The 26082-nt window shown below is 36.8% G+C and overlaps 1 protein-coding gene and 1 non-coding gene across 9 annotated transcripts in view; one reads left to right on the top strand and one right to left on the bottom strand.

The window, feature by feature from the left end:
- HEPH (hephaestin) overlaps positions 1-21432 on the top strand; it is a 100104-nt gene extending 78672 nt beyond the window's left edge. For 5 of the 8 annotated variants that reach the window (XM_077145976.1, XM_077145978.1, XM_077145974.1 and 2 more), the window contains 2 exons: positions 13460-13504; positions 15774-16647. In XM_077145976.1, the coding sequence (XP_077002091.1) occupies positions 13460-13504; positions 15774-16006 (278 nt within the window). In that variant the 3' untranslated portion in view covers positions 16007-16647. Of the gene's footprint in view, positions 1-13459; positions 13505-15773; positions 19080-21018 lie in introns of those variants that run through there. The other 3 variants (XR_013169478.1, XM_077145977.1, XM_077145975.1) reach the window with 3 other exon arrangements.
- LOC143672285 (U6 spliceosomal RNA) lies at positions 10226-10330 on the bottom strand. Its single transcript, XR_013169754.1, has one exon. It is a non-coding gene; the product is annotated as a U6 spliceosomal RNA (small nuclear RNA).
- Positions 21433-26082: the final 4650 nt, after the last annotated feature.

Below are 26082 nucleotides of genomic sequence, written 5' to 3'. Positions count from 1 at the left end.
TGCAGATGTAATCAGCCACAGATGAAATTCACATGCTTATGATTTAAGTCCTCAGCAACAGAACAACTGGGCACCATCACCTGGCCAAGTTGACATCTGAAACTACTCTATATGCTTACCAAATATTATCTCCCATGAGTTGGCTGCCTTTTCACCCTTTTGACAAAGTCCTTTGGAGCACAGAAGTGCTCACTCTTGAGAATTTCCCATTTATTTAGTTTTTCCTTTGCTGTGTGGGCTTTGAGTGTGAGGTCTAAGAAGATACCTCCTATCACTGAGTCTTGAAGATGTGTCCCTATATTTTCTTTAGGAGTTTTATGATACTGGCTCTTATATTTAGGTCTTTGATCCACACTGAGTTAATTTTTCTTTTTCTAAAAAGGTGTGAGGTGGGGGTCTTCTTTCATTCCTTTGAATATGGATATCCAGTTCTCCCAACACCATTTATAGAAGAGATCGTTCTGTGACAGTTCAGTGGATTTGGGGGCCTTGTCAAAATCCAACGACCATAGATCTGAGGATCTATTTCTGAGCTCTCAATTCAATTACATTGATCAATATGTCCATCTTTGTGCCAGTACCATGCTGTTTTGACCACTGTGGCTTTATAATAAGCTTCAAAGTCAGAAAGCATGAGTCTTCTTTCTTCATTCTTCCTTTCCAAGATGGTTTTGGCTGTTCAAGGACCCCTTTCCCTTCCAAATAAATATAGTAACTATTCCAATCCTGCAAAGTAGAATGCTTTGATATTTGATTGATATTGCGGTGAATCTGTAGATCAATTTGTGTAGAATTGACATCTTACTGGCACTTAGCCTTCTTATCCATGAACACATAATGTCTTTCCACCTATTTATGTCTTCTTTGATTGCTTTTAGTGATGTTTTATACTTTTCTGAGTACAAGTCCTTTACATATTTGGTGAATTTTATTCACAGGTACTTGATACTTTTAGTTGCTATTCTTAAATGGAATTTTTATTCTTAATTGTCTCCTCAGTAAGTGCATTCTTAGTGTATAGAAACACTACTGATTTTTGCATGTTGATCTTCTATCCCACCACTTTGCTGACTTTATTAGCTCAGGTAGCTTTTTGGTAGATTTCTCAGGATTTTCCAAATAGAGGATCAAGTCATCTGCAAATGATGAGAGTTTTACTTCTTCCTTCCAATCTGAATGTCTTTTCTTTCTTTTTCTTGCCTCACTTGCTCTCATTAGAACCTCGAGCACAATGTTGAATAATGGTGGTGACAGTGGGCATCCTTGCCTTGTTCCCAATCTTAGAAGGAAAGCTTTCAGTCTCTCCTCATTGAGCATGATGTTGGCTGTGGGGTTTTCATATATGCCCTTTATCCTAGCACAGAAGTTTCCTTTGATTCCTACATTTCGAAATTATTTTTTTTTGAATCAAGAAAGGAGGCTGAATTTTGTCAAATGCCTTTTCAGCATCAATTAAGATGATCACGTGAATTTTCCCTTTGAATTCATTAATGTGGTACATTACATTATTGATTTTCTTGTGTTTAAGCATCTAGGCATGCCTGGAATAAACCCCTCTTGGTCATAGTGTATATTTCCTTTGATGTGCCATTGGGTTCGATTTGCAAGTACTTTGTTAAGAATTTTTGCATCTATATTCATTGTGAAGATTGGCCTGTAGTTTTCCTCTTTTGTAGTAACTTTATTAGTGTTTTTAAATGACAATGGCTAACATTTATTGTTTTTTAAAATATTTTTATTTAAGGAAACAAACAATAAACTTAGAACCACCAAAAATCGATACCTTAGTTAGCTTAACCATGGGCATATTTATGTAAAGTATCCAAATAATCATTGTAAATAAACCAATTTAAAATTGAGGCAATAAGGAAAGAACCTACACATTCAGATAGCAAAGTTCTTACATTCTAAATATTAAACATTAACTTAAATACCATTTGATAAGCTTTTAAAAGTGAATGTTCTGAAAATATCAAGTAGAAACTTATTAAAAATATCTATATTGCTATAACAATGACCTATATTACCAAACGTTTTCTTGATTTCAGGAAAATTGAAGATACAATTATTTTTACAATTAACATATGAAAATCTTATCCACCTAAATGGATAATTTAGTTAGCTTATCCATAGGCATATTTAAATAAAATGTCTAAGTAGTCATTGTAAAGTCTATTTGTACAATGTTTCATAAACCAATTTAAAATTAACAATAGGAAGGAAATAAATCTATCGTTACAGATATTCTTAGATTTTCAAGATTAAACACTTTATCAAACACTATTTGAATAGCTATTAAAACAGTGTACATTCTCAAAATATCAAGTACAAAGTCATTACAAATATCAACTTTGCTACAGCAGTGACCTATGTTTCTAAACATTTTCAAATTTTTTATTTCTGGAATTTAATTTATCTATTATCACTGTAGCTACCTATAATTAAAAAAAAATTTTGTTGTAAAATATAACATATATATATATATATATATATATATATATACACACACACAAAGAATAGAAAGAAAAAAACCCAATAATTTCAAAGCACTCTTCAACAAGCAGCTACAGAACGGGTCCCAAAGTTTGTCATGGACTATTATTCTCTTATCTCAGATTTTTCCTTCTAGCTTCTCCAAAACACTGAATCATTTACCAGAGTCATAATAATGGAAAGGTTGAGGGCAGTGGCATGGATAGACATTTGTACACTGATGTTCATAGTGGCACTATTCACAACTGCCAAGAGATGGAAACAATACAAGTGCCCATCAACAGATGAGTGGATAAACAAAATGTAGTATATACATATGATGAAATATTAATCAGCATTTAGACAAAATAATGTCCCAAAACATATGACAGTATGGACAAACCTTAAAGGCATAATGCTTAGTGAAATAAGTCAGACAAAATGGACAGTTACTGTACGATTCCTTTATTAGGTTTTGATATTAGAGTGATATTAGCTTCATAAAATGAGTTAAGTAGTGTTCCTTCTTTTCAATTTTTTCGAAGAGTTTGAGCCGAAATGGCATTAAGTCTTCTCACAATGTTTGATAAAATTCCCCTGTGAAGCCATCTAGCCCTAGGCTGTTCTTTGTAGGGAGTTTTTTTAATGCTGTTGGAATCTCTTTACTTGTGATTGGTTTGTTGGAGGTCTGTTTCTTCTCAAGTCAATATAGGATGTTTGTGTATTTCTAAGAAATTGTCCACTTTATCTAAGTTGTCTAGTTTGTTGGCATTCAGTAGTACATAGTATTCTCTTATGATCCTTTTTATTTCCTTAGGATCTGTGGTAATGAATCGTGTAAATCCAATAAAATCTTGTTTCTGATTTTATTTTCAACCTCTCTCTCTTTTTGTCTTTGCCAGTCTTGTTAAGGGTTTGTCAATCTTGTTGATCTTTCAAAGAGCCAACTTTTTGTTTATTGATTCTTTCTATTGTTTTTTTGTTGTTGTTTTTGTTGTTCTCCAATTCATTTATTTCCACTTTAATCTTTGTTATTACTTTTCTTCTACTTGCTTTATTGTTAGTTTGCTACTCTTTCTCTTGTTTCTTCAGTCGTTGTTAGGTCTTTTGTTTTAGCTCTTTCTTCCTTTTTAATGTAGGTATTTAGGGCTATAAGTTTCCTTCTCAACACTACCTCCACTGCATCCCATAAGTTTTGATATGTTGTATTCTCATTTTCATTCATCTTCAGATGCTGATTTCTTTTGCAATTTCTTCTATGACCTACTAATTTTTTAAGAGTGTGTTGTTTAACCTCCGTATGTTTGTGAACGTTTTGGTTGTTCGGTGCTTATTGATTTCAAACTTCATTCCATTGTGATCAGAGGGCGTGCTTTGGATAATTTCAGTCTTTTTTAAATTATCAAGACTTGTTTCATGCCCGAGTTTATGCTCTATACAGCAGAATGTTCCATAAGCGCTTGGGAAGAATCTATATTCTGCTGTTTTAGGATGCAATGCAATGATTTATATATGTCTGTTAGGTTTAATTCATTTAACATATTTTGTTTTACTAAGTCCTAATTGATCCTCTGTCTAGTTTTTCTTTCTGATGAGTAAATTGATGTGTTGAAGTCTCTCTATTAATGTAGAAACGTCTATTCCCTTTCCTTCAGTTTTGCCAGTGTTTAGTCCATGTACTTTGGAGCACCTTCATTGGGTGGATAACGTTAATCACTGTTATTTCTTTTTGGTGAATTGTCCCTTTTATTAATATATACCTTCCTTCCTTTTAACACCTTTGCATTTAAAGTCTCTTTTACTTGATATTAGTATAGCTACCCCTGCTTTTATTTATTTATTTATTTATTTAGGTTATGGCTTATGTGGAATATCTTTTTCCATCCATTTTCTTTCAACGTATTCGTATCTTTGGGTCTAAAGTGAATCTCTTGCTAACAGCATATACAGGGATCATATTTTTTTATTCATTCTGCCAATATGTGTCTTTTTATTAGGGAATTACATATAAATTTGATGATTAACACTTCCATTTCTGCAAAGAAGGTTGAGATTGCATTGAATGTATAAATTGTTTTAAGTAGGATTGATATCTTAACTCTATTTAGTCTTTCAGTCTATGAACACAGAATGTACTTCCATTTGTTTAAGTCTGCTTTTATTTATTTTAGCAATGTTTTGTAGTTTGTTACATATAAGTCCTTTATAACCTTAGTTAGATTAATTCCTAGATATTTGATTGTTTTGGTTGCTATTGTGAATGAATTTTTTATTGCATTCTTCTTCCTATTGTTCATTGTCTGTGTATAGTAACACTACTGATTTTTGGGTGTTTATCCTGTACCCTGCCACTTTGGTAAATTCATTCATTAGCTCTAAGAGTTTTGTTGGATATTTTTCTGAATATATCACCTGATTATATCATCTTCAAATAGGGCAAGTTTTACTTTTTTCTTTCTAATTTGGATGCCTTTTATTTATTTGTCTTGCATAATTGCTCGAGAAAGAACAACCACACAGTGTTGAATAGCAGTGGTGCCAGTGGTTATCCTTGTCTTGTCCCTGATCTTAGAAGGAAAGTTTTCAGTCTTTCATCATTAAGTAGTATATTAGCTGTGGGCTTTTTATATATGCCCTATATCATGTTGTGGACATTTCCTTCTATTCCTAGTGTTCTAAGTGTTTTCATCAAGAAGAGGTGCCTGATTTTGTAAAATGCCATTTCTGCATCAGTTGGGATGGTCATGTGGTTTCCCCCCTTCATTTTGTTAATGTGCTGTATTACATTAACTGATTTTCCTATGCTGAACCACCCTACATACCATGGATATATATCCCACTTGATCATGACGTATCATTCTTTTAATGTGCTGTTGGATTCAGTTTGTAGTATTTTGGTGAGGATTTTTTTTTTTCATCATATAGCTGTGCATTTATTATCTCAGTTGACTTGTTTTTTATTTTTTGTGAAAAATAACGTACGAAAAAGCAATAAATTTCAAAGCGCATCACATCAATTAATTGTAGAACAGATTTCAGAGTTTGGTATGGGTTACAATTCCAGAATTTTAGGTCTTTACTTCTAGCTGCTCTAAGACACTGGAGATTAAAAGAAATATCAATTTAATGATTCAGCAATCCCACTCATTTGTTAAACTTGACCTTCTCTGTTTGACACCAGCATCACCTTTGATCTTTATCCCACTCTTTAGGGGTATTTGGACTATACCCCTTCTAACTTTTTCATGTTGAAAGGGGCTGTCAATAATATGGGATAGGTGGATGGAACTAGTTGTTGTTGTGGAGAGGCTGGGCCCTCTAGGTTTCAGGACTTAACTGGTCCAGGAAACCATCTGGAGGTTGTAGGTTTCTGGAAAGTTACCCTAGTGCCTGGAATCTTTGCAGAATCTTATATAATGTCCTAGGTATTCTTTAGGATTGACAGGAATGGTTTGGTTGGGGATTGGCAAGCTATGATAGATAGCAATGTCTAACTGAAGTTTTTGTAATTGTGACTTCTAGAGTAACCTCTCGACCCTATTTGAACCCTCTCAGCCACTGATACCTTATTTGTTATACTTCTTTTCCCCCTTTTTAGTCAGGCTGGCATTGTTGACCCCACAGTGCCAGAGCCGGGCTCATCCTTGGGAGTCATCTCCCATGCTGCCAGGGAGACTTTCATCCCCAAGGTCAGGTCCCATGTAGCAGCGAGGACAATTACTTCACTCACAGAGCTGGGCTTAGAGAGATAGAGGCCACATCTGAGTAACAAAAGAGCTCCTCCCTAGTAAGTCCTAGGCATACCGCTAGGTAAGGTAAGCTTCTCCGCTACATACATAAGCTTCAGAAGAGCAAGCCTCAAGATCAAGGGCTTGGTCTATTGTTCTGGGTGTTTCTAATGTTTGACACAGTATCAAGGGTTTTCCCTTGCGGTAAAATTTAATAGTTCCATATTTTTTCTCCCATCCTTCGAGGGACTTTGCCAATACTTTTTGATTATCTGCTCAATATATTCTGGGATGTATCCAAGCATTACATTAGGCTATACATTACATAAAGGCTCTCATTCTTATTTTGGGCTCCCTCTGGGTTGCTTAGGTGATCCATCCAGACAGGTTCAATTATGCTATGTGCTTCAGAAAATTTCGGATCTGGACAAAATAAAGCTTGGTGAGGATTTTTGTATCTGTATTCATAAGATATATTAGTCTGTAGTTTTCTTTAAATGTGATATCTTTATCTGGCTTTGATAAGAGGGTTGTGTTGGCCTCATAGAATTAATTAGGGATGCTCCCTGCTCTTCAAATATTTGAAAGGGTTTGAGCAGAATTGGAGTTAATTCTTCTTGGAATGTTTGGTAGAATTCCCCTGTGAAGCCATTTGGTCCTGGACATTTCTTTTTTGGAAGGTTTTGATTATTGATTCTATAACTTTATTAGTAGTTGGTATGTTGAGATTATTTCTTCTTGTATCAATGTTTGTAGTTTGCACGTTTTTAAAAAATTGTACATTTTGTTCAGTTTATTTTATTTATTTAACTTTTTATTGTGTACTATAACATATCTACAAAGCAAAGAGAGAATGAAACAATAGTTTTCAAAGCACTTTTTCAACAAGTAGTTACAAACAGATCCCAGAGTTTGTCATGAGCTGCCATATGACCCTCTCACATTTTTCCATCTAGCTGCTCCAGAATATATAAGACTAGAAGGAATAAATGTTTTTTTTTGTCATCACAATAAATTTTTTCCTTTTTTTGTGAAAAATAACATATATACAAAAAAGCAATAAATTTCAAATCACAACAGAACAATTAGTTGTAGAACAGATTTCAGAGTTTGGTGTCGATTACTTACAATTCCACAATTTAGGTTTTTACTTCTAGCTGTTCTAAGATAGTGAAAGAAATATCAATTTAATGATTCAGCAATCATATTCATTTGTTAAACCCTACCTTCTCTGTGTAACTCCACCATCATCTTTGATTTTTCTCTCACTCTTTAGGGGTATTGGGGCTGTGCTCATTCTAACTTTTTCATGTTGAAAGGGGCTGTCAATAATATGGAGTAAGGAGATGGAACTATCTGATATTCTGGAGAGACAGAGCACTCTAGGTGTCAGGACTTATCCCTGGACCAGGGTCTTATCTGGAGGTTGTAGGTTTCTGGAAATTTACCCAAGTGCATAGAAACCTTTTAGAATCTGAACAACAAAATAGGTCCCCCAGAAGTAATTCTTAGGCATGCCAATAGGTAGGCTAAGCTTCTCCACTGCAGGCATAAACTTCACAAGAGTAAGCCCCAACGTCAAGGACTTGGCCTATTGATTTGGGTGTGCCTAATGTTTAACACAGCATCAGGGGTTTCCTCAGTGGTAAAGTTGAATAATTCCATATTTTTTCTCCTATCCCTCAAGGGACTTTGCCAATACTTTTTGATTATCAGCTTAATATATTCTAGGATGTATCCAGGCATTACATTAAACTGTACAGGATTAAAGGCTCTCATTCTTATTCTGGGCTCTCTGTGTTTCAACTGTTCAACTTAGCTGTGCAAACAGGTTGAGTTAGATTATGCGCTACAGAAATTTAGGTTCCAGACAAAATAAATCTTTCTTCTTTTGGTCTCAAAGAGTAGGTGTGGTTATAAAATATAGACAATGTCTTCTTCACCCATGTATTCAGAATTACCTTAATCCCAACCTAATCATCCTCATTCTTATCTCTAAATACCAGGTTATACATATATAAAACAGCCCTTCAAAATCCAGAAATAATAATTACCACTCCAGAGTAAATGTGTCTGGTATAAGAGGTTACAATTTAGGCCCCTGTTTTCTTGTAAGCATTTTCTAAAGGAAACCATACAATAATTGTTCTTTCATTTCTGGCTTATTTTGCCTAGCCAAATGTCCCACAGGTTCATTCACATCTTTTCATGCCTCACAACTTTGTTCCTTTAGTAGCAGCACAATATTTGATCATATGTATATACCATCATTCACCAATCTATCTCTCAGTCACTGCATCCTTCAACCACCTGAGTTCATTAGGCATCATATACGATGCCCAAAGTCCAAGGTCCGTCAAGACTCTCAGTTTTAGATAGTTTCATTGTCCCCAAGAGAAAGATAGCCAATAAACACACCCTCACCAAATAGGAAGTCTAATACTCCCCTTAACTCTTATCCTTCCCCACATCATTTACCCTGCTTTGCTGTGGTACTGCTGATATTTTCCTGATGAACGTATCCCAGAGCATGCAGTAGCAGTTTTCCCCCATACCCTGGGCTTAAACACTCTTTGGACATGAATCATACCTTTGAAGTCGTTCTTGCAAGAACTTATTTATATTTCTAGTGTTGATCAGTGGGACTCATAGGTCTATATGACCCCTTTCTATCATATTCACTTTCAATATGGAAATATTTCTTGTAGACCCACTAGTGAACCACCTTCACTTCTACCTATACCCTTACATTTGAGATCAACATCATTAGCCAACCATTCACTCATCTTTAGCATCTATGTGTCTCTAAATCCCCTATATTCTGTATTGTAAGTCTCTAACTTTATCTTTACCACGGTCATAATAGTGGTGTCATACAGTATCTATACTTTTCTGTAAGACTTATTTCACTCAGCATTATGTCCTCAAGATTCATCCATTTTGTCATGTGCTTTAGGACATCATTTCATCTTACTGCTACATAATATTCTGCCATATGTATATACCACATTTTGTTAATCCATTCATCTGTTGATGGGCATTTGGGTTGTTTCCATCTTTTGGCGACTGTGAATAATACTGCTGTGACCATCGCTGTGCAAATGTTCTGATATGTTGTGTTCTCATTTTCATTCATCTGCAGATACATATTGATTTCTCTAGCAATTTCTTCTTTGACCCACTGGTTGTTTGAGTATGTTATTTAATCTCTGCATATTTGTGACAGTTCTCATTCTTTGCTGGTTATTGATATCTAGCTTCATTCCATGGTGATCAGACAAAGTGCTTGGAATAATTTCATTGTTTTTAAATTTATAAAGAACTGTTTTGTGCCCAGCATATGATCTATCCTGGAAAATGTTCCATGAACACTAGAGAAGAATGCATATCCTGGCATTTTGGTGTGTAATGGCCTATATATGTCTGTTAAGTCTAATTTATTTATCAAGTTGTTTAACTTCTCTGTGTCCTTGTTGATCTTCTGTCTGATTGCTCTATCTATAGAGGAGAGTAGTGTATTGAAGTCTCCTACTATTATTGTTGAAATATCTATTGCTCCCTTCAGTTTTGCCAATGTCTATCCCATGTACTTTGGAGTTCCTTGATTGGGAGCACAAACACATTTATGATTGTTATTTCTTCTTGGTGAATTGTCTCTTTTATTAATATATAGTGTCCTTCTTTGTCTCTTATGACTCTTTACATTTAAAGTCTATTTTGCCCAATATTGTTACAGCTACTCTTGCTTTCTTTTGTTTACAACTTGCATGGAACATATTTTCTCATCCTTTCACTTTCAATCTATTTGTATCCTTGTGTCTAAGATGAGACTCTTGTAAACAGCATATAGCTGTGTTATATTTCTTAATCCATTCTGCCAATCTGTATCTTTTTTTTGTTTTTTTACATAGGCAGGCACCAGAAATCAAACCCGGGTCCCTGGTATGGCTGGCAAGAATTCTGCCACTAAGCCACCATCACACCGCCCTTTTTGGCTTTTAAAAGGGGGAATTTAATAACTTATTAAAAATATGGAACTTCACTAATTTGCATGTCATCCTTGCTCAGGAGCCATATTAATCTTCTCTGTATCATTCAAATTTTAGTATGTGTACTGCTGAAGCGAGCACCAACCTGTATCTTTTAATTGATAAGTTTAGTCCATTAACATTCTAAGTTATTACTAAAAAGGTGTTTCATGAATCCACCATCTTATCTTTGGATTTTATTTGTCAGATCTAAATATTTTTCAATTCTGGGCCTTCCTTCAGACCTCCCTCTCCTGTCTTTCTTTTTCAACTGGCAGAACCCCCTTTAGTATTTCTTGTAGGGCTGCTCTCTTGTTGACAGATATTTTCAGGATTTTTCTGTGATAATTTTAAAATCTCTTACTCAGTTTTGAAGGGCAATTTGGCTGGGTACAGAATTCTTGGCTGGAATTCTTTCTCTTTCAGGATCTTAAATATCTCATACCACTGCCTTCTCACCTCCATAGTGCCAGTTGAGTAGTCTCAACTCAGTCTTACGTGGTTACCCTTGTATATAGCAGTTTGTTATTCTCTTGCTGCTTCCAGGATTTTCTGCTTCACTTCAACATTTCACATGTGTCTTGGGGAAGGCCTTTTAGGATTTTTTCTATCTAGAATTCATTGGGCTTCTTTGATTTGCATATTTATATATTTTGTAAGGGTTGGGAAGTTTTCCCCTATTATATCCTTAACTAATCTTCCTAGCTCTTTTCTCTTCTCCTTCTGGGATACCAATGATTCTTATATTTGCATGCTTTGTTTTGTTCATCATTTCGCTGAGATCCAACTCAAATTTTTCCATCTATTTTGCCATTTGCTGTTTTGAGTGTTCAAAATCAGTTGTCATGTCCTTTAGTTTTCTTATTCCTCCTTCTGCCTCTTCAAATCTGCTGTTGTTTGTCTCTAGTATGTTTTCTATTGGCCTACGGAATCTTTAATCTCTGTGATATCTGCTATTTTTCTATTTATTCTTTCAAATTCCTCTTCATGCTCTTCTAGTGCCTTCTTAATCTCCTTTATGTCATTAGCCATCCCATTTATTTTATTTTGTAGAGTTATAGGAACATCTTTGATTTATTGTTCAAATGTCTGTGTCTCTTGTGGTGTTTTAATTTGATCATTAGGCTGGGGTGTAACAGTCTGCATCACATGCTTAGTGATCCTCTGATGTCTTTGTGGCGTGTAAATATCTTGATAAAAGGTTTACTTTGGAAGTTGATTTCCTTCAGTTGTCTAAAGCCTTGTATTTGCCAGATGGATGTGGAGCAGGATGCAGGGCATGGGCCAGGGCACAACAGTGCAGTGATACATTCCAGTGCAGGTATAAGCACAAGTTGGAGATGGTATATGCTGGTGCCTGTAAGCATGGGTGCCCAGCAGCAGGGAGGATGTGGCTGTGTGGGTGCATGGGTCTGGGGGGTGTAGCCCTGGTGTGCAGTGGTCCATGGCATAGGGCCCTTTGTGCGCATGCACAGACCTCAAGGTAGGGGGTAGGTGCTGTGCCTTTGTGAATTGGATATATGGCCTGGCTACACTTGCTTGTCAGTGCTTGCCCAGAGCTGGGGGATGTGACTGGGGATCTGTGTGCATGGACATATCTTGGAAGGACATAAACTGATGTACAAACTTAGGACACAGGGGCCCATGATGGGGTTGTGCAACTGTATGCGCTGCGAGCCTGTATAGCCTCAGTATGTAGGTAAGCCCCAGAAGCCTTTGTGTGCTGGGGACCACCTTCAGAGAACAAGGAGGGGGATGTAGGATTTGGGAGGGCTGGGGTGAGATTGTGCTTGTACAGGGGAAGTGGGTTGTGTTGGGGCAGGTATGTGTGCACTGGTGTTGGTGGGGTGGGGTGCTTGGAGTGTTGGGAGGGGGTGCAGGTGATAGGGCTCTGGTGCATGGGGTGTGGGGTGGGTCACAGACTCACTCTGAAGGACTCCAATAAGCAGATTAAGGCAACCTTGAATGGGCAGAGACACATCTCCATGGAAACCACCTAGTCAGAAGGCCCCACCCACAATTGGGTGGGTCACATCTCCATGGAAACAACTTAATCTAATTGATCCCACTAAATAATTGGTCTGCCCCCACAACATTGGATTAGGAAAAAGAACATGGCTTTTCTATGATATGGAAAAGTCTCAAACCAGCACAATAGGTTACCAGGGCTTGGGATGAGGATAAGGAATAGAAAGTTAAGGCTTAAAATGTACAGGATTCTTATTTGGAATGGTGGAAATGTTTGGTATTGTATGGTGGTGAATGAAGCACAACAGTGTGATTGCAATTAACAACACTGAAATATATATCTGAATATGACTAAAAAAGGAAATGTTAGATTGTATTTATGTATATATATATATATATATATATATATATATATAGGTATATGAATAAAATTTAAAAAAAATCAACATGCACAGGTGATTCAGTAGTAAAATGCTTGCTTTCCATGCAGGAGACTGGGTTTGATTCCCAGACCATGAGCCACCCCCCAAAAATCCATGTAACTGCAATTCACAAACAGTGAACCCTAAGTTAAACCATGGAATTTAATTAATAGTACAATTATTAAAATATGCTATCATCAAATGTAACAAATATTCTGTACCAATGGCAAGATGTTGGTGTTGGGGTAGTATAGGGAATCCTGTATCTTATGCATGATGTTTCTGTAAACCCACATCTTCTGTATTAAAAAGTGATAGATCTTTTAGAAAAGGAGGAACATGATATCAAAGCAGTATTGAGAAGGTATAAAGGAAGCAGAGTCTTCAGAGAAGACCCCAGCCTCATGAAAACAGGAAGAGGAAGAAGTCATCAGAGAAGAGGTTGGATATATAGCGAAGTACATTTAACAAGGTACAAAGGTTTCCTGAAGCCAGGATAGATAGGAGTGGAAAAGAGAGCAATATTAGTGATAGAGGAAGTGCCAGGAAATATGTAAATAATGGCAAAAGGGTGACTTACTTTTATGGATTATGAAGCCTGTGCTGTTGCCTGTCCATGTTACCTCTCAAAATCAAATCTTCAAAAATAAATAAATAAATAAATAAATAATAAAATCTTCATACCAATATTGAGTTTGATCATAAAGTGTTTGATTACACACAACTTCATCTTGCATTCTTTGCCACAAGGAGAATCCCCCAACCAATGTTAACCTCCTACAGTGAGCTTGTGGATCTGTAGGAAGAATAACAGGTCTAACTTCTTGTCTTTTTTTTCCAGAACACTTAAATACTATAACCACCATCATCGAAGAGATTGGAAAAGGTAGGAAGAATGAGTCACACAATGGATTATATGTTATATATTGTGTCCATGTATGTGTTTGTGGGAAGGTGGTACCTCTAGTAGATGAGACTAATGTAACCAGAAGATAGACACCACAATACTGACTGAAACATCCTGAGATTGCTGTTAAGACTTCAGAAACAAGAGACCCAAGGCTTAGCTTCCTTAGCGAGTTTATCCCCTCTGGTTCCAGCCCTGAATCTCCTGTGATTTGGGGAACCAGCTTCATCTTAAGTTGGAATCTACTGACTTAGCCGCCCACCTAATGTGTGAAAGGGAAGAAAATACTATGTATTGCTGCACTGGGTGTGAAGAAACTGTTGCACAGACGTGGATTTCCCACAAGGACAGTGTGAGACTAGAATGAACATCAGACTGACTGCACTAGCTATTTTTATTCTTGCTTCTTTCTCTTTTGTTTGAGGAATACCAAGTAGCTGGAAATAGCCAATTCTATAATTCAAAATGATAGATTTTTTTGTTTTATCCAATCTAAGTCCACTGTAGTTGTCCTTGAACAAAGAGATATTCAGATAGTTATGAGAGCTGAAGAGACTGTGGAGATCCTCAGTTTAGTATGGGAACTAAGGTATGTCCTGGAGGGATGTGAAGAGGTAAGGTAAGACTGAGTGGATAGTGCCTCAGACCCATGTCTCCTTCAACCTGAGCATGCCTCAATTATGAGATATATAGATACAGATATATAGCTATACATATACATACAAGTATATACGCACACACACACATATATACATTTGTGTGTGTATGTATGTATATATACTCACAAACATGTCCGTATGCATTTATTCCCACAAAACCCTTGTTTGTAAAGAGGTTATATGGTAGTGAAAAAAGCCTCCTCAAAAATGTTGGTCTAATTAAAACCAATACTTATCTATATGAAAAGCTTAAAGGTGGAAAGTGATATGACTAGAGTCAAAGAAGGTGTAAATGGTGGAATGTAGACTCAGAAGCAGGATGGTTTCCAGCTTCTGTTTGAACTCATTGCATTTAATCTTTTCTAAGGTTAGAGCTTTCATTCATAAAGCTACACATTCATAAAAAAATCTGCTAGGTTCCAGGAATACCAAACAAGTAAGATATAGTCACTACTTTACACAAAAGTAATATCTAAAAAGGGAAAGAGACAGAAGCAATAATTGTAGTGCTGGATACCATGTGCAAATAATGGGCAAATAATGAAACAGCATTTATTGTACGTTTTCTACCTGCCAGGAATTATGCTAAGTATTTCATAAGTATAAACTCAGCTAAACCTCACCAACTAGCCTCTGAGTTATCTTAATTTTATAAAAGGAGACTGAGGTCCAAGTGTGTGTCAGAGACTAAGTCTCTTAGCCCAAGTTACCAACAGGAAAATGTTGGCAGTGCAAAACAATACAAGTACTTTAGGAAGATAGAGGAAAGATTCATTGACTGCAATTGAATTGAAAAAATCTTTGCAGAGACACATAATTCTGACTAGAATAATAAGAAGAAGGAAGAAGGGTGTTCAGGTAAAGGGAGAAAGATCAAAGGCTTAGAAGTCTGAAAATTTGGCTTACATTAGGGAATGAAGAATGGCTGAAGAATAGCACATGAGATTAGAAAGGTAGGTTACAGTTTGATAATGAGAGTTAGAATACTTGGTTTGAGCCTGAGCTTTACTCTATAGCTTAATTGTGGGCCATCAAAAGTTTGTATACCAGGAACTGACACAATCAGATATTTCTTTTGGAAAGACCAATGTGACGTTTAGTGATTTCAATAGCCCAGACTGGAGAGATACTGAAGGCACATTGGGAAGCTATTATCATAGTTCAGTGGTCAAACAGAACATTGATATACTGCATGGTTGAATCAAACTGTGCTTCTCTGGAGTTTCCACTTATTGCTCCCAATTCCATACTCTGGGACCATGCAGACCAAGTCAAATCCATCTTTCTACATTAGAGGCCTTTAAATATTTGAATAAATGTATCAAGGGCCTTCCCATTCTAGCTTTTTCCATTAGGGGATTGGGGCCTCAGTGATCCCTAAAGACCTTTCCAGTTTGGAAATCTTGTTTCTCTGATACTTTGAAAGCCTCTGAATCTGTCTTCACTAGCTGGTCTTATGAGGTATAGGGACAAGTCCTCTGTCCTATTTGGACATACAGACACTGCCTCCCCTAGGAGATGATGATAAAAGGGACACTTTAGAGTATTCCCCAGCCCAGGGTTCCATTTTTCCTTTTGCTCCATTTCAGCAACGATCCCCAGAGATATTGGAGAAGGCAGTGCGAGAATTCTGGGCATGCAGGTCCCCATGAAGGATGTCACAATGCTGACCTCTGTCTTGATTGCCATGTGTATCATCCTTCTCTTTATCGTGCTGGCTCTTGGTATTGCGGTCTGGTACCAGCATCGGCAAAGAAAGCTACGACGCAACAGGAGGTCCATCCTGGATGACAGCTTCAAGCTTCTGTCCCTTAAGCAGTAACAGCTATGGCCTGAAGATACCTTCAAGAAGCACATCTGGAATGCACTCCCAGCAGGTCATGGACTAGGAAATGACTCCATTGTCAAAAAGGACATTGACCATGGGGAGTCAGGGGAGGGATTCAAACTTTTCTGGGTATTTCTTCATTTATTTATTCATATGGAAATGGTTTGCTTTTACTTTTTCTTTTAGTTTCTTTGCTCCACTTGGGCACCTGAGGCTTGGTGAGTTCATTCGTATCCTCTATCACTAATTTCAACAGAGGGATTATGAGAGTAAGGTATCACCCACAGATGCTTCAACAGTTTGGAAGTCCCTAAAAACTGATCCACTTCAAAGGAGATACCAAGAAAGTCATTGATTAGGTTTCTGCTGCCTTCCTAAGATCTAGTCAACTTCATTTTGAACTGAGGCTAAGTGAGCTGTGAAGAGAAATAACATCTAAACTAAGTGCTAAGAATGTAAGGATGATGGGGAATGGGGGTAGAAATTGAAGATCCAAATTATAATTTGATTTTTTTTTGACAGTGGTCTATTTTGGAGAAGTGAGTGGATGGGTCATTGCTTCCAGAAGCCCCCAGGGAGCCAATCGTTCTCCGTGTTCCTGGCACAGTGGCACTGAAACAAAAGTCAAGATGACCTCTCCATGTTTTAAGTAGAAAATCCTGTCCAATAAAGTACTTTTTAGAACACTGAAAAACTGAACTCTATAGTTTTCATAGTCCTTGTGACCTCTGGAGTTTGTGACTGTGATTGAAACAGAGAACATTTATGGGTGGTGGTGTACAGCTTTAGTCTGCTCATTTTCTGCAGAGCCTGTGGATTTATATACTAGAGATGAAGAACCTCCCCCAGAGGTAGCCTCAGAGTCAGAGTGATGGGTACTATTCTAGAAAAGGAGCTAACCCATAGTTGGCAAAAATATTCTGAATGACAAAATTGCCAGAGGAAGATAGAAAGTTGAGACAGGCTCAAACTTGTACCCTAGTCACAGAAAGATGAAGACAGATCTGGTGGACCCTTTTTAGCAGTGTTGGTGTGAGATGTCTATTCGTGACTCTATGTAAGATGCTGTGTATTTCTTTTGTGGTATCTTACACCAATATTCCTTTGTCATCTGCAAGTTCAACCTTCTCTGAAACCTTGGTCAGAGAGCAAAAATAACAGATGGAGCAGGGATGGGGTAAATGGCCCACTATCCCTGCAGTAATGGTGAGTGGGGAGTGGAACAGTCATTGCCAGAAACAAAGATGATCATGGAAATACATAGCACTTTACACTTTATAAAATATTCTAATGCCCGATTACATTTGATTCACCTCACTTCTATTAGAGTTATACTGTTATACAATTGAGTTAATGGGGACTCAGAGAGGTTAAATAATTTTACCCAAAGTCACTCAGTTACACCATGAAGAGTGATCCAAGCCTTCATCTATTTGACTCCATGCCTCTTCCATCCTCTATCATGGAAACTTCTGCTAATCTCCATTCTTAATACCCATATTAACTCCAACTTTCCTGTTTATCAAATCAACCTGTCTTCCCAATTAGCAACCTCTTGCAGATAAAATAAACATACAGGGCTGGTGTTCAGTTGCCATATAATGTGAAGTTTGGAAGGAAAAACAGACCAGAACACATTATTTCTCTGGGTTTTCTGTTGTCATTGGCTTTCTGGAGACCTTTAGTGTAAATCCTAAAAAAAGAAGGGTGAGAGCATGGGGGAGGGGAACTGGATTTCTGGTTAGAGTACATAAGCCATTGCAGAATCAATGTAGTTGATAGCAGAACACTTTTGACCTATTGTTAATGTGGAGGCTAATGAAAACCAAATGCTTTCCAGGGATTCCAGTTAATTAGTGGCTGTAATTTTCATGCAATAAAGAAGTCCTTAACTTTGTTCTCACCATCAATCAGAGACCTGAGAGGTTGGCAGGGTGGGGTGCATTTCTTATGTTTATGTAATACTGCTCAAAGCCAGGAAATGGAAGCTCAGAGCCAATGTATTTGAGAAAGAGATGTATTTTTGTGGTGGATTTGCTCTAACTGGGGCTGATGGAGATGTTTTCTACAGTAAGTAGCATTGCCGCATATTCAGTTACTCAAGTCAGAAACTCCCACAGCCAATATATCAACAAGTCTTATTTATCTCCAAAATGTCTTTAACCTATTCACTTGTTTCCATCTCCATAGCTACTACCCCAGTCCAACCCACGGGACTATTACACAGACATTTACAGTCTATTACCTGAAATACTGTTAACAGCCTCCTGCTTACTTCCCTCAGATACTCTTGCTTCCTACAATTAACACTCCATAAAGAAAAGTGATGTTTTAAAAATATAAATTAAGCTCCCAGTACAGACAAAATGTTGTAGACACATCTTCCCCTGCTTCTCCCACTAAGTACATTATAAACTGGAAATAATGCAAGAGGCAACAATGGGAGGACTCTGAATGGTGTAAAGAGGAATGTATATTGACTAGGACTCAAGAACTGGAAAAGTCATACAGTAACTAAGAGTCATTACACCCCACCTACCAAAGAAAGTAGCCCAGGCCCAGATTCTCCCAACACCCAACCTAGCAGAAGGCAGCCCAATATCAAAAGGAAGACCCGGTGAAAAGTGTAGATGAGCCTGGCAACAATGGAAAGGGGAGTCCAGGAGGCATCTTTCTGACACCAAGGGTCCGGGGGAACTACTCTTCATCCTTGCTGGCCAGAGCACCCCCACCCACAGATAGTGGGAAACACCAGCAGGAGGGAATTTTGCCACACTAAGTTATGTGACACAGGAAGTTCTCTTGTTCCCTGTGAACTTGAGAATCCTTTTCCATACCCAGAGAAACCTAGTGGTTAGGTGGCTCTGACAGGGATCAACAGGAGTGCCGGGGTACCCAAGGAACCGAGTAGAATAAAACAGTACAAAAAAGTCTCTGAAAATTATGTTTCTATTGGAACTAAGCTCACAAAATTATACCAGGACCTGTGTACTAAACCTAAACAAGGTGACTTCTTGCTAAGATAGAAGATTTAAATATGTTCCAGAGTTACCTCTTTCCAAGAACCAGACGACTAGAATGTGATACGACAATCAACAGATTCTAATATCAAAATGAATCAGATGTTGGGATGATATGAGAAAGATACTAAAGCAACCATCATAAAAATGCCCCAGCAAGCAAATACAAATAATCAAGAAACAAATGAAAAAATTAGAAAAGAAACATGTTGTAAAGGACACAAATTATTGAACTTGAGGAAATATCAATATAATTTATCCAATGTGAATAGCAGAGAAAATAGAAAGAATGAACAAAGCCTTGAGAATTTACATGAAATAGCAAAAGATCCAGCACTCATATCATAGGAGACCCAGAAGAAGAGAAGAAAGAGAGTTGGGATGAAAAAATACTCAGAGAAATAATAGTTGAAATCTCTGCAAATTTGTCATACATAAACCTATGGAATCAAGAAGCTGAGTGAATCCCAAATAAGAGAAGCCCAAATAAATTCATGCCAAGTCACAGCATATTTAACTTTTGAAAACTAAAGACAACGTACAAGAGAATACCAATTTGGATGTCATCAGATTTTTCAAGTCAAAGCATATTTAAGTTTTGAAAACAAAAAATAACAGACAACATACAAGGGAACACCAATTTGGATGTCATCAGATTTTTCAGCTAAAACCAGAAGTGGCATAACACTGTTCAAGTGCTGAAAGAAAAAGACTGTCAACCACAAATTCTATACCCAGAGAAACAGTGTTTAAAGAATGGCAAGGGCTCAATGCCAGCAAGTCTATAGTTGGGCAAGATAAATCATGATCCTATATGTTCTGTGCATTTTGTTTTACTTTATCATGCATGAAGTGTATAATAGTGGACAGACAAGTCCTAATTTTTATCATCTAATCTCTCTAGATATTAAAGTAGTTGCCAGTATATGATAGAAGTAGAGTTAGTAAACTAATACATTTTGCACATTTTGAGTTAAAAATTTATATGGAAGAATTTGTTCTGAAAACAATGGAATTTTACTTATGGAAGCAAAATTGTTAAAATATCCTCAAGCATTCCAGATGCGCCATTGGGTTGACAGAGGTGAGGAGGAAAGGGTCCTAGGCCAGAATGTCCAATTTAAGAGACACTTTCAGATTATATCCTTTGTATACTTTATTCAATGCTATTGTGTGTATCATGAACAAATTTAACTCCTTATTTGGAATATCTGATATTTCTAGATGTTTAGATATATACAACATATGTTAAAAGTAAAGAGTATAAAATAATACTTCAAATATTTTTCTGTTAAACATGGGAGTGGTATTGTTAAATTAGATGTCTTGGAACAGTATGCTGAGAGGTTGGTGGTTGGTGCAGAAAAGAAAGTAAAGAAGGAAGGGATTTTTGCATATGAGTGGTTAGACAAATTCAGATGGTCTGTTCTGTATGGGCATTTTAGTTTTCACTGTGTATTAAAGGACATGTCCTAATGCATGTCCAAAATGTATTAAAAATAGAGGTAGAAAAATAATCCATATGCAAATGTCCTTGTGCTAGTTGATAAGAGGAACTGCCTTCTGGGAGTGACCTTTGCCAATCCACCTCTTGGAACTAAACGTATTTCTGTATGTTGTCATTGTAATGGTGGAAGAGGATGAAGAGGAAGGGCAAAGGGAAGAATTCTTTCCTAGTATCTCTTTATCTAGAAGACCATTTTAGATTATAATCATAGTTCTATGTGCATTTTTAAATAAAATACCTTTTTATTGAGGATAAGATTAATTTTTTATTTCACAGAATCTAAGCTTTTTAGATATCCTGAGGAGACGATGTGTGATAAAAAGTAGAGTTAGTGAATTAAAGAATTTATAAATATCTTTTTTTCTTTTACATGGGCAGGCACCAGAATTTGAACCTGCGTCTCCATTGTAGCAGGCGAGAACTTTACCACTGAGCCACCGTTGCCTGCCCAAGAATTTACAAATATCTTTTTGTTGTAGAAAAGAAGCATCTTTGACATCAAATTGCTAAACCATCCCTGAGCAGTGTGCATCAGATCCTGTTCATTAGATGGGCTGCAATGGAGCAGAAGAAAGTGCGAGGGGAGGGATGTATGCGTAAGTGCTCATATTTCCTTTTGTGATGTAGCCACTGTGTGTTCACATCTCTTGGCTGTACCATAGGAAAATGTTGTTAAATAACCCAATGGAAACATACTTTGCTATTATTTCTCTATAGATCTGACAATGAATTCTCTTAGATGCATTATACTTTTGTACTCTTGCTTTATGTCTCATTTTAAATTGAGCATTAAGGAAATGAATTATTTGATATGCAATATCAATAGAGGCTTGTTGCTATTTTTGTCTTTTATGACATTTTTTTTTGGTTCCCAAGAAATGCAGAAATATATTTTTCCCCCTGATTAAGTTGGTGAAATACATTCTTGGTTATCACAATACTCATGGCTTTGGGATTTTGAATTGGTATATATTCATGAAAAATCATGATATATTCTGTGTGATCTCAACCACATAAAAATCTATACATAAAGGACATAAAAGGATATGTCAAACTGTAAAATGCTTGTGATTCTGGATGACTTTTTTGTTCTTCACTTCTTGTGCTTTTCAGTCTTCAATATTGCAAAATTAACTTAAAAGATTTTGAAAAAGTAAATTTTAAAAATCAAAAAAAAAAAGAATTAAAGAGAAAGAAAGACATTCTTAGACGAAGGAAAACTAAATAAATGCTCACTATCAGACCTACCCATAAAAAAAGACTAAATTGAGTTCAGCAAACAGAAAGGTGACAATTCAACAGGAAGATGTAGCATTATAAATATATATGCAGTTAACAGAAGAGCTACAAACTATAAGAAGCAAATACTGACAGATTGGAAGGGAGAAATTGATGGTTGTACATGAATAGTAGGAGACTTTAATATTTAATAATGGGTAAAAAAATCTAGTCAGAAGATCAATAAGGAAGTAAAAGGATTGAATGATTCTCTAAACCAACTAGACCAAATATATACATATACATATATATATATATATATATATATATATATATATATATATAGAACACTGCACCCAATAAAAACAGAATACAGATTATTCTTGAATGCACATTAATCATTCTGCAGGTTAGGCCATATTTTAGGTCACAAATAAGTCTCAATCAATTAAAATAATATTAAAATCATACAATGTGTATGATCTGACCACAATAGAATGAAGATAGAAATCAATAACTGTAGAAGAAAGGGGAAATTGGCAATTATATGGACAGTAAACAACATAGCTTTAAACAATCAATTGGTTAAAGAGGAAATCAGAAGCAAAATTATGAAATATCTTGAGGCAAATGAAAATGAGAGTAAAACATACCAAAACTTATGGGATGCAGCAAAGGGAGTTCTGAGAGGGAAATTTATAGCTTTCCATGCTTGTATTAAGAAAGAAGAGAGACTACAAATCAGAGACATAACCTCAAAACTGGAAGAACTTGAAAAAGAGCAAATTAAAAGCAGAAGAAAGGGCGAGTGATGGTGGCACAGTGGCAGAGTTCTTGCCTGCCATGTTAGAGACCCGGGTTTGATTCCCTGTGCCTGTACACGCAAAAAAATTAAGTAGAAGAAAAGAATTAAAAAATTAGAACCGAGATGACTGAAATAGAAAATAGAGAGCATCAACAAAACCAATAAGTTATTGGAGAAAATCAATAAAATGGACAAACCATTAAATAAACTTTCAAAGAAAAGAGAGAATATATGAATAAATAAAATCATAAATACAAGGGGGAAATTATTACCATCCCCAATGAAATAAAAAAGATTATAAGAGGACAATTATCAACAGCCGTATGTCAAAAAATTAGGCAAACTAAAAAGGTATTTCACCTTGTCCTTGAAAGCAACACGGGTAGCACAAACAAGGGAAAGATGGGGAGCAAGTGAGACACACATATACACATATCCCACGGTGAAAAAGGTGAGCCACCAAAACCCATCTCCAGTATCCTTCCAAGGGCCCTCAGCCCAGCCACTGTGCCACTTTGCATCCCATGCCAGAGGAAGCATTAATGAGACTGGCTTTTTAATCAATCTGTGGTGCAAAGATACAGTTCAAGGGAATCCTTAGAAATCTTGAACAAAGATCCACACACATGGCAGGTACTGTACTGGCCACTGGTGGCACAGAGATGATGAAGACTATGTTCCTGCCCACAGGGAGCTAGTGATCCACTAGACATTCCTCTTGCTGATGATACAATTCCTATTTGAATCTGCTTACAAGATTTTGAATGCTGAGCAGAGAATTTGCGGACTACACTAGGTACAAAAAAGCATTGCAAGAAATAGATAATATCAAGGACACCAGAAGTAGGAGAGATTGGGCTGGAAGACTCAGTTAGGAGGCCCTGGTTGCAAAAGCTAAGGAACTGAGAAACAGACAACCAGAGACTGTCTGGCTGATGCAAACAGTCAAACCACATCTGCCCCCAGCCCACACAGGCACAGCCGGACCACATCTACCCCCAGCACATGCAAGCACAATGCCAAACTGCTGTACTGAGCTCTGCACGTGTGCACAAAGGGCCCCATGCCATAGACCAGCACACACCATGGCCCTGGGCCCCAGACCCATGCACACACACAGCCACATCCACAGCTGAGTATCCACGCTCAAAGTCACAAACATAGCATCCCCGACGTACACCTATATCTGTGCTGCAATGCATCACTGCACTGTTGTGCCTGGCCCTGTGCCCCACATTCTGATCCACATCCATCCCACAAATGCAAAGCTTTAGACTACTGAAGGCAATCAATTTCCAAAGTAAACTAATCAAGATATTTACATGCTGTGAAGACAGCAGATCACTAAACACATCATGATGCAGACAGATATAGTCCAGCCTAATGAACAAACTAACTCACCAGAAGAGGCACAGACATTGGAACAACTAATCAAAGATGTTCCTATAACTCTAATAAAAATGGGATGGCTAATGATGTAAAGGAGATCAAGAAGACACTAGAAGAGCATAAAGAAGACTTTGACATAATGAATAGAAAAATAGTAAATATCAGAGAGATTAAAGATGCTGTAGCTCAAATTAAAAACATACTAGAGGAAACATGGGTGGTTCAGTGGTGGAATGCTTGCCTTTCATGTGGGAGAGCTGGGTTTGATTCCCAGACCATGTACCCCCCCCCAAAAAAAAGACATATTAAGTACACACACAACAGCAGATTTGAAGAGGCAGAAGAAAGAATAAGCAAACTAGAGGACAGGATAACTGATTTTGAATGCTCAAAACAGCAAATGGCAAAAATGATGGAAAATTTTTAAATGGATTTCAGGGAGATGATGGATAAAACAAAGCACACAAATATAAGAGTCATTGGTGTCCCAGAAGAAGAGAAGAGTAAAGGGCTAGGAAGATTAGTTGAAGATATAATGGGGGAAAACTTCCTAACTCGTATAAAGGGCATAAATATGCAAGTCAAAGAAGCTCAATGAACTCCAAACAGAATAAATCCAAATAGGTCTTTTCCAAGACGCATACTAATCATCCTGTCAAATGTTGAAGAGAAGCAGAAAATCCTGAAAGTGGCAAGAGAAAAACAATATACTAGCCACAAGGGACTCAGTTCAGATAATTCAACTGGCACTATGGAGGTGAGAAGGCAGTGGTATGATCCTGAAAGAGAAAAATTTCCAGTCAAGAATACTGTACCCAGCCAAATTTTCCTTCAAAACTGAGGGAGAGATTCAACTTTTCACAGACAAACAAATTCTGAAAGAATCTGTCAACAAAAGACTGGACTTACAAGAAACACTAAAAGGAGTTCTGCCCAGTTGGAAAAAAAAAAAGACAGGAAAAAGAGGTCTGGAGGAAGGCACAAAATTGAAGAGTACCAGGGTAACTGAAAGGATAAAAAAAGAAAAAGGGAAAAGACTATATAGATCTGACAAATAAAATCCAAAAGATAAGATGTGGATTCAAGAAATGCCTTTTCATTAATAACTTTGAAAGTTAATGAACTAAATTTACCAATGAAAAGATACAGATTGGCAGAATGGATTAGGAAACATAATCCAGCTATAATGCTGCTTACAAGAGACTCAACTTAGACACAAGGATACAAATAGGTTGAAAGTGAAAGGATGGAAAAATATGTTCCATGCAAGGTGTAACCAAAAGAAAGCAGGAGTAGCTATACTAATATCAGGCAAAGTAGACTTTAAATGTAAGGACATCATGAGAGACAAAGAAGGACACTATATATTAATGAAACAGACAATTCAGCAAGAAGAAATAACAATCATAAATGCGTTTATGCTTCCAATCAAGGAGCTCCCAAGTGCATGAGACAGGCATTGACAAAACTGAAGGGAGCACTAGACATTTCAACAATAATAGTAGGAGACTTCAATACACCACTCTCCTCTATCGATAGAACAACCACACAAAGTATCAACAAGAAATAGAGAAGTTAACTTGATAAATAAATTAGACCTAACAGATATATATAGGTCATTAAACCCCAAAGCATCAAAATATACATTCTTCTCTTGTGCTCATGGAACATTCTCCAGGGTAGATCATATCCTGGGGCACAAAACACGTCTTTATAAATTTAAAAGCAATGAAATTATTCAAAGCACTTTCTCTGATCACAATGGAATGTAGCTAGATATCAATAACCACCAAAGAACAAGAACTTTCACAAATACATGGAGATTAAATAACACACTCTTAAACAACCAGGGGGTCAAAGAAGAAACTGCTAGAGAAATCATTAGTTATCTGGAGATGAATGAAACTGAGAATGCAACATATCAGAAGTTATGGGATGCTGCAAAGGCTGTGCTGAGAGGGAAATTTATTGCCAAGAATGCCTATGTTAAAAAACAGGAAAGAGCAAAAATCAAGGACTTAACTGTTTATGTGGAGGAACTTGAGAAAGAACAGCAGTCTAACCCAAAGCAAATAGAAGAGAAATAACAAAGATTAAAGCAGAGTTAAATGAATGGAAGAACAAAAGAATA

The sequence above is a fragment of the Tamandua tetradactyla genome, chromosome X, assembly GCF_023851605.1.
Source record: "Tamandua tetradactyla isolate mTamTet1 chromosome X, mTamTet1.pri, whole genome shotgun sequence".
Taxonomy (NCBI): Eukaryota; Metazoa; Chordata; class Mammalia; order Pilosa; family Myrmecophagidae; genus Tamandua; species Tamandua tetradactyla.
This window is presented reverse-complemented; position numbering and strand designations above follow the sequence as displayed.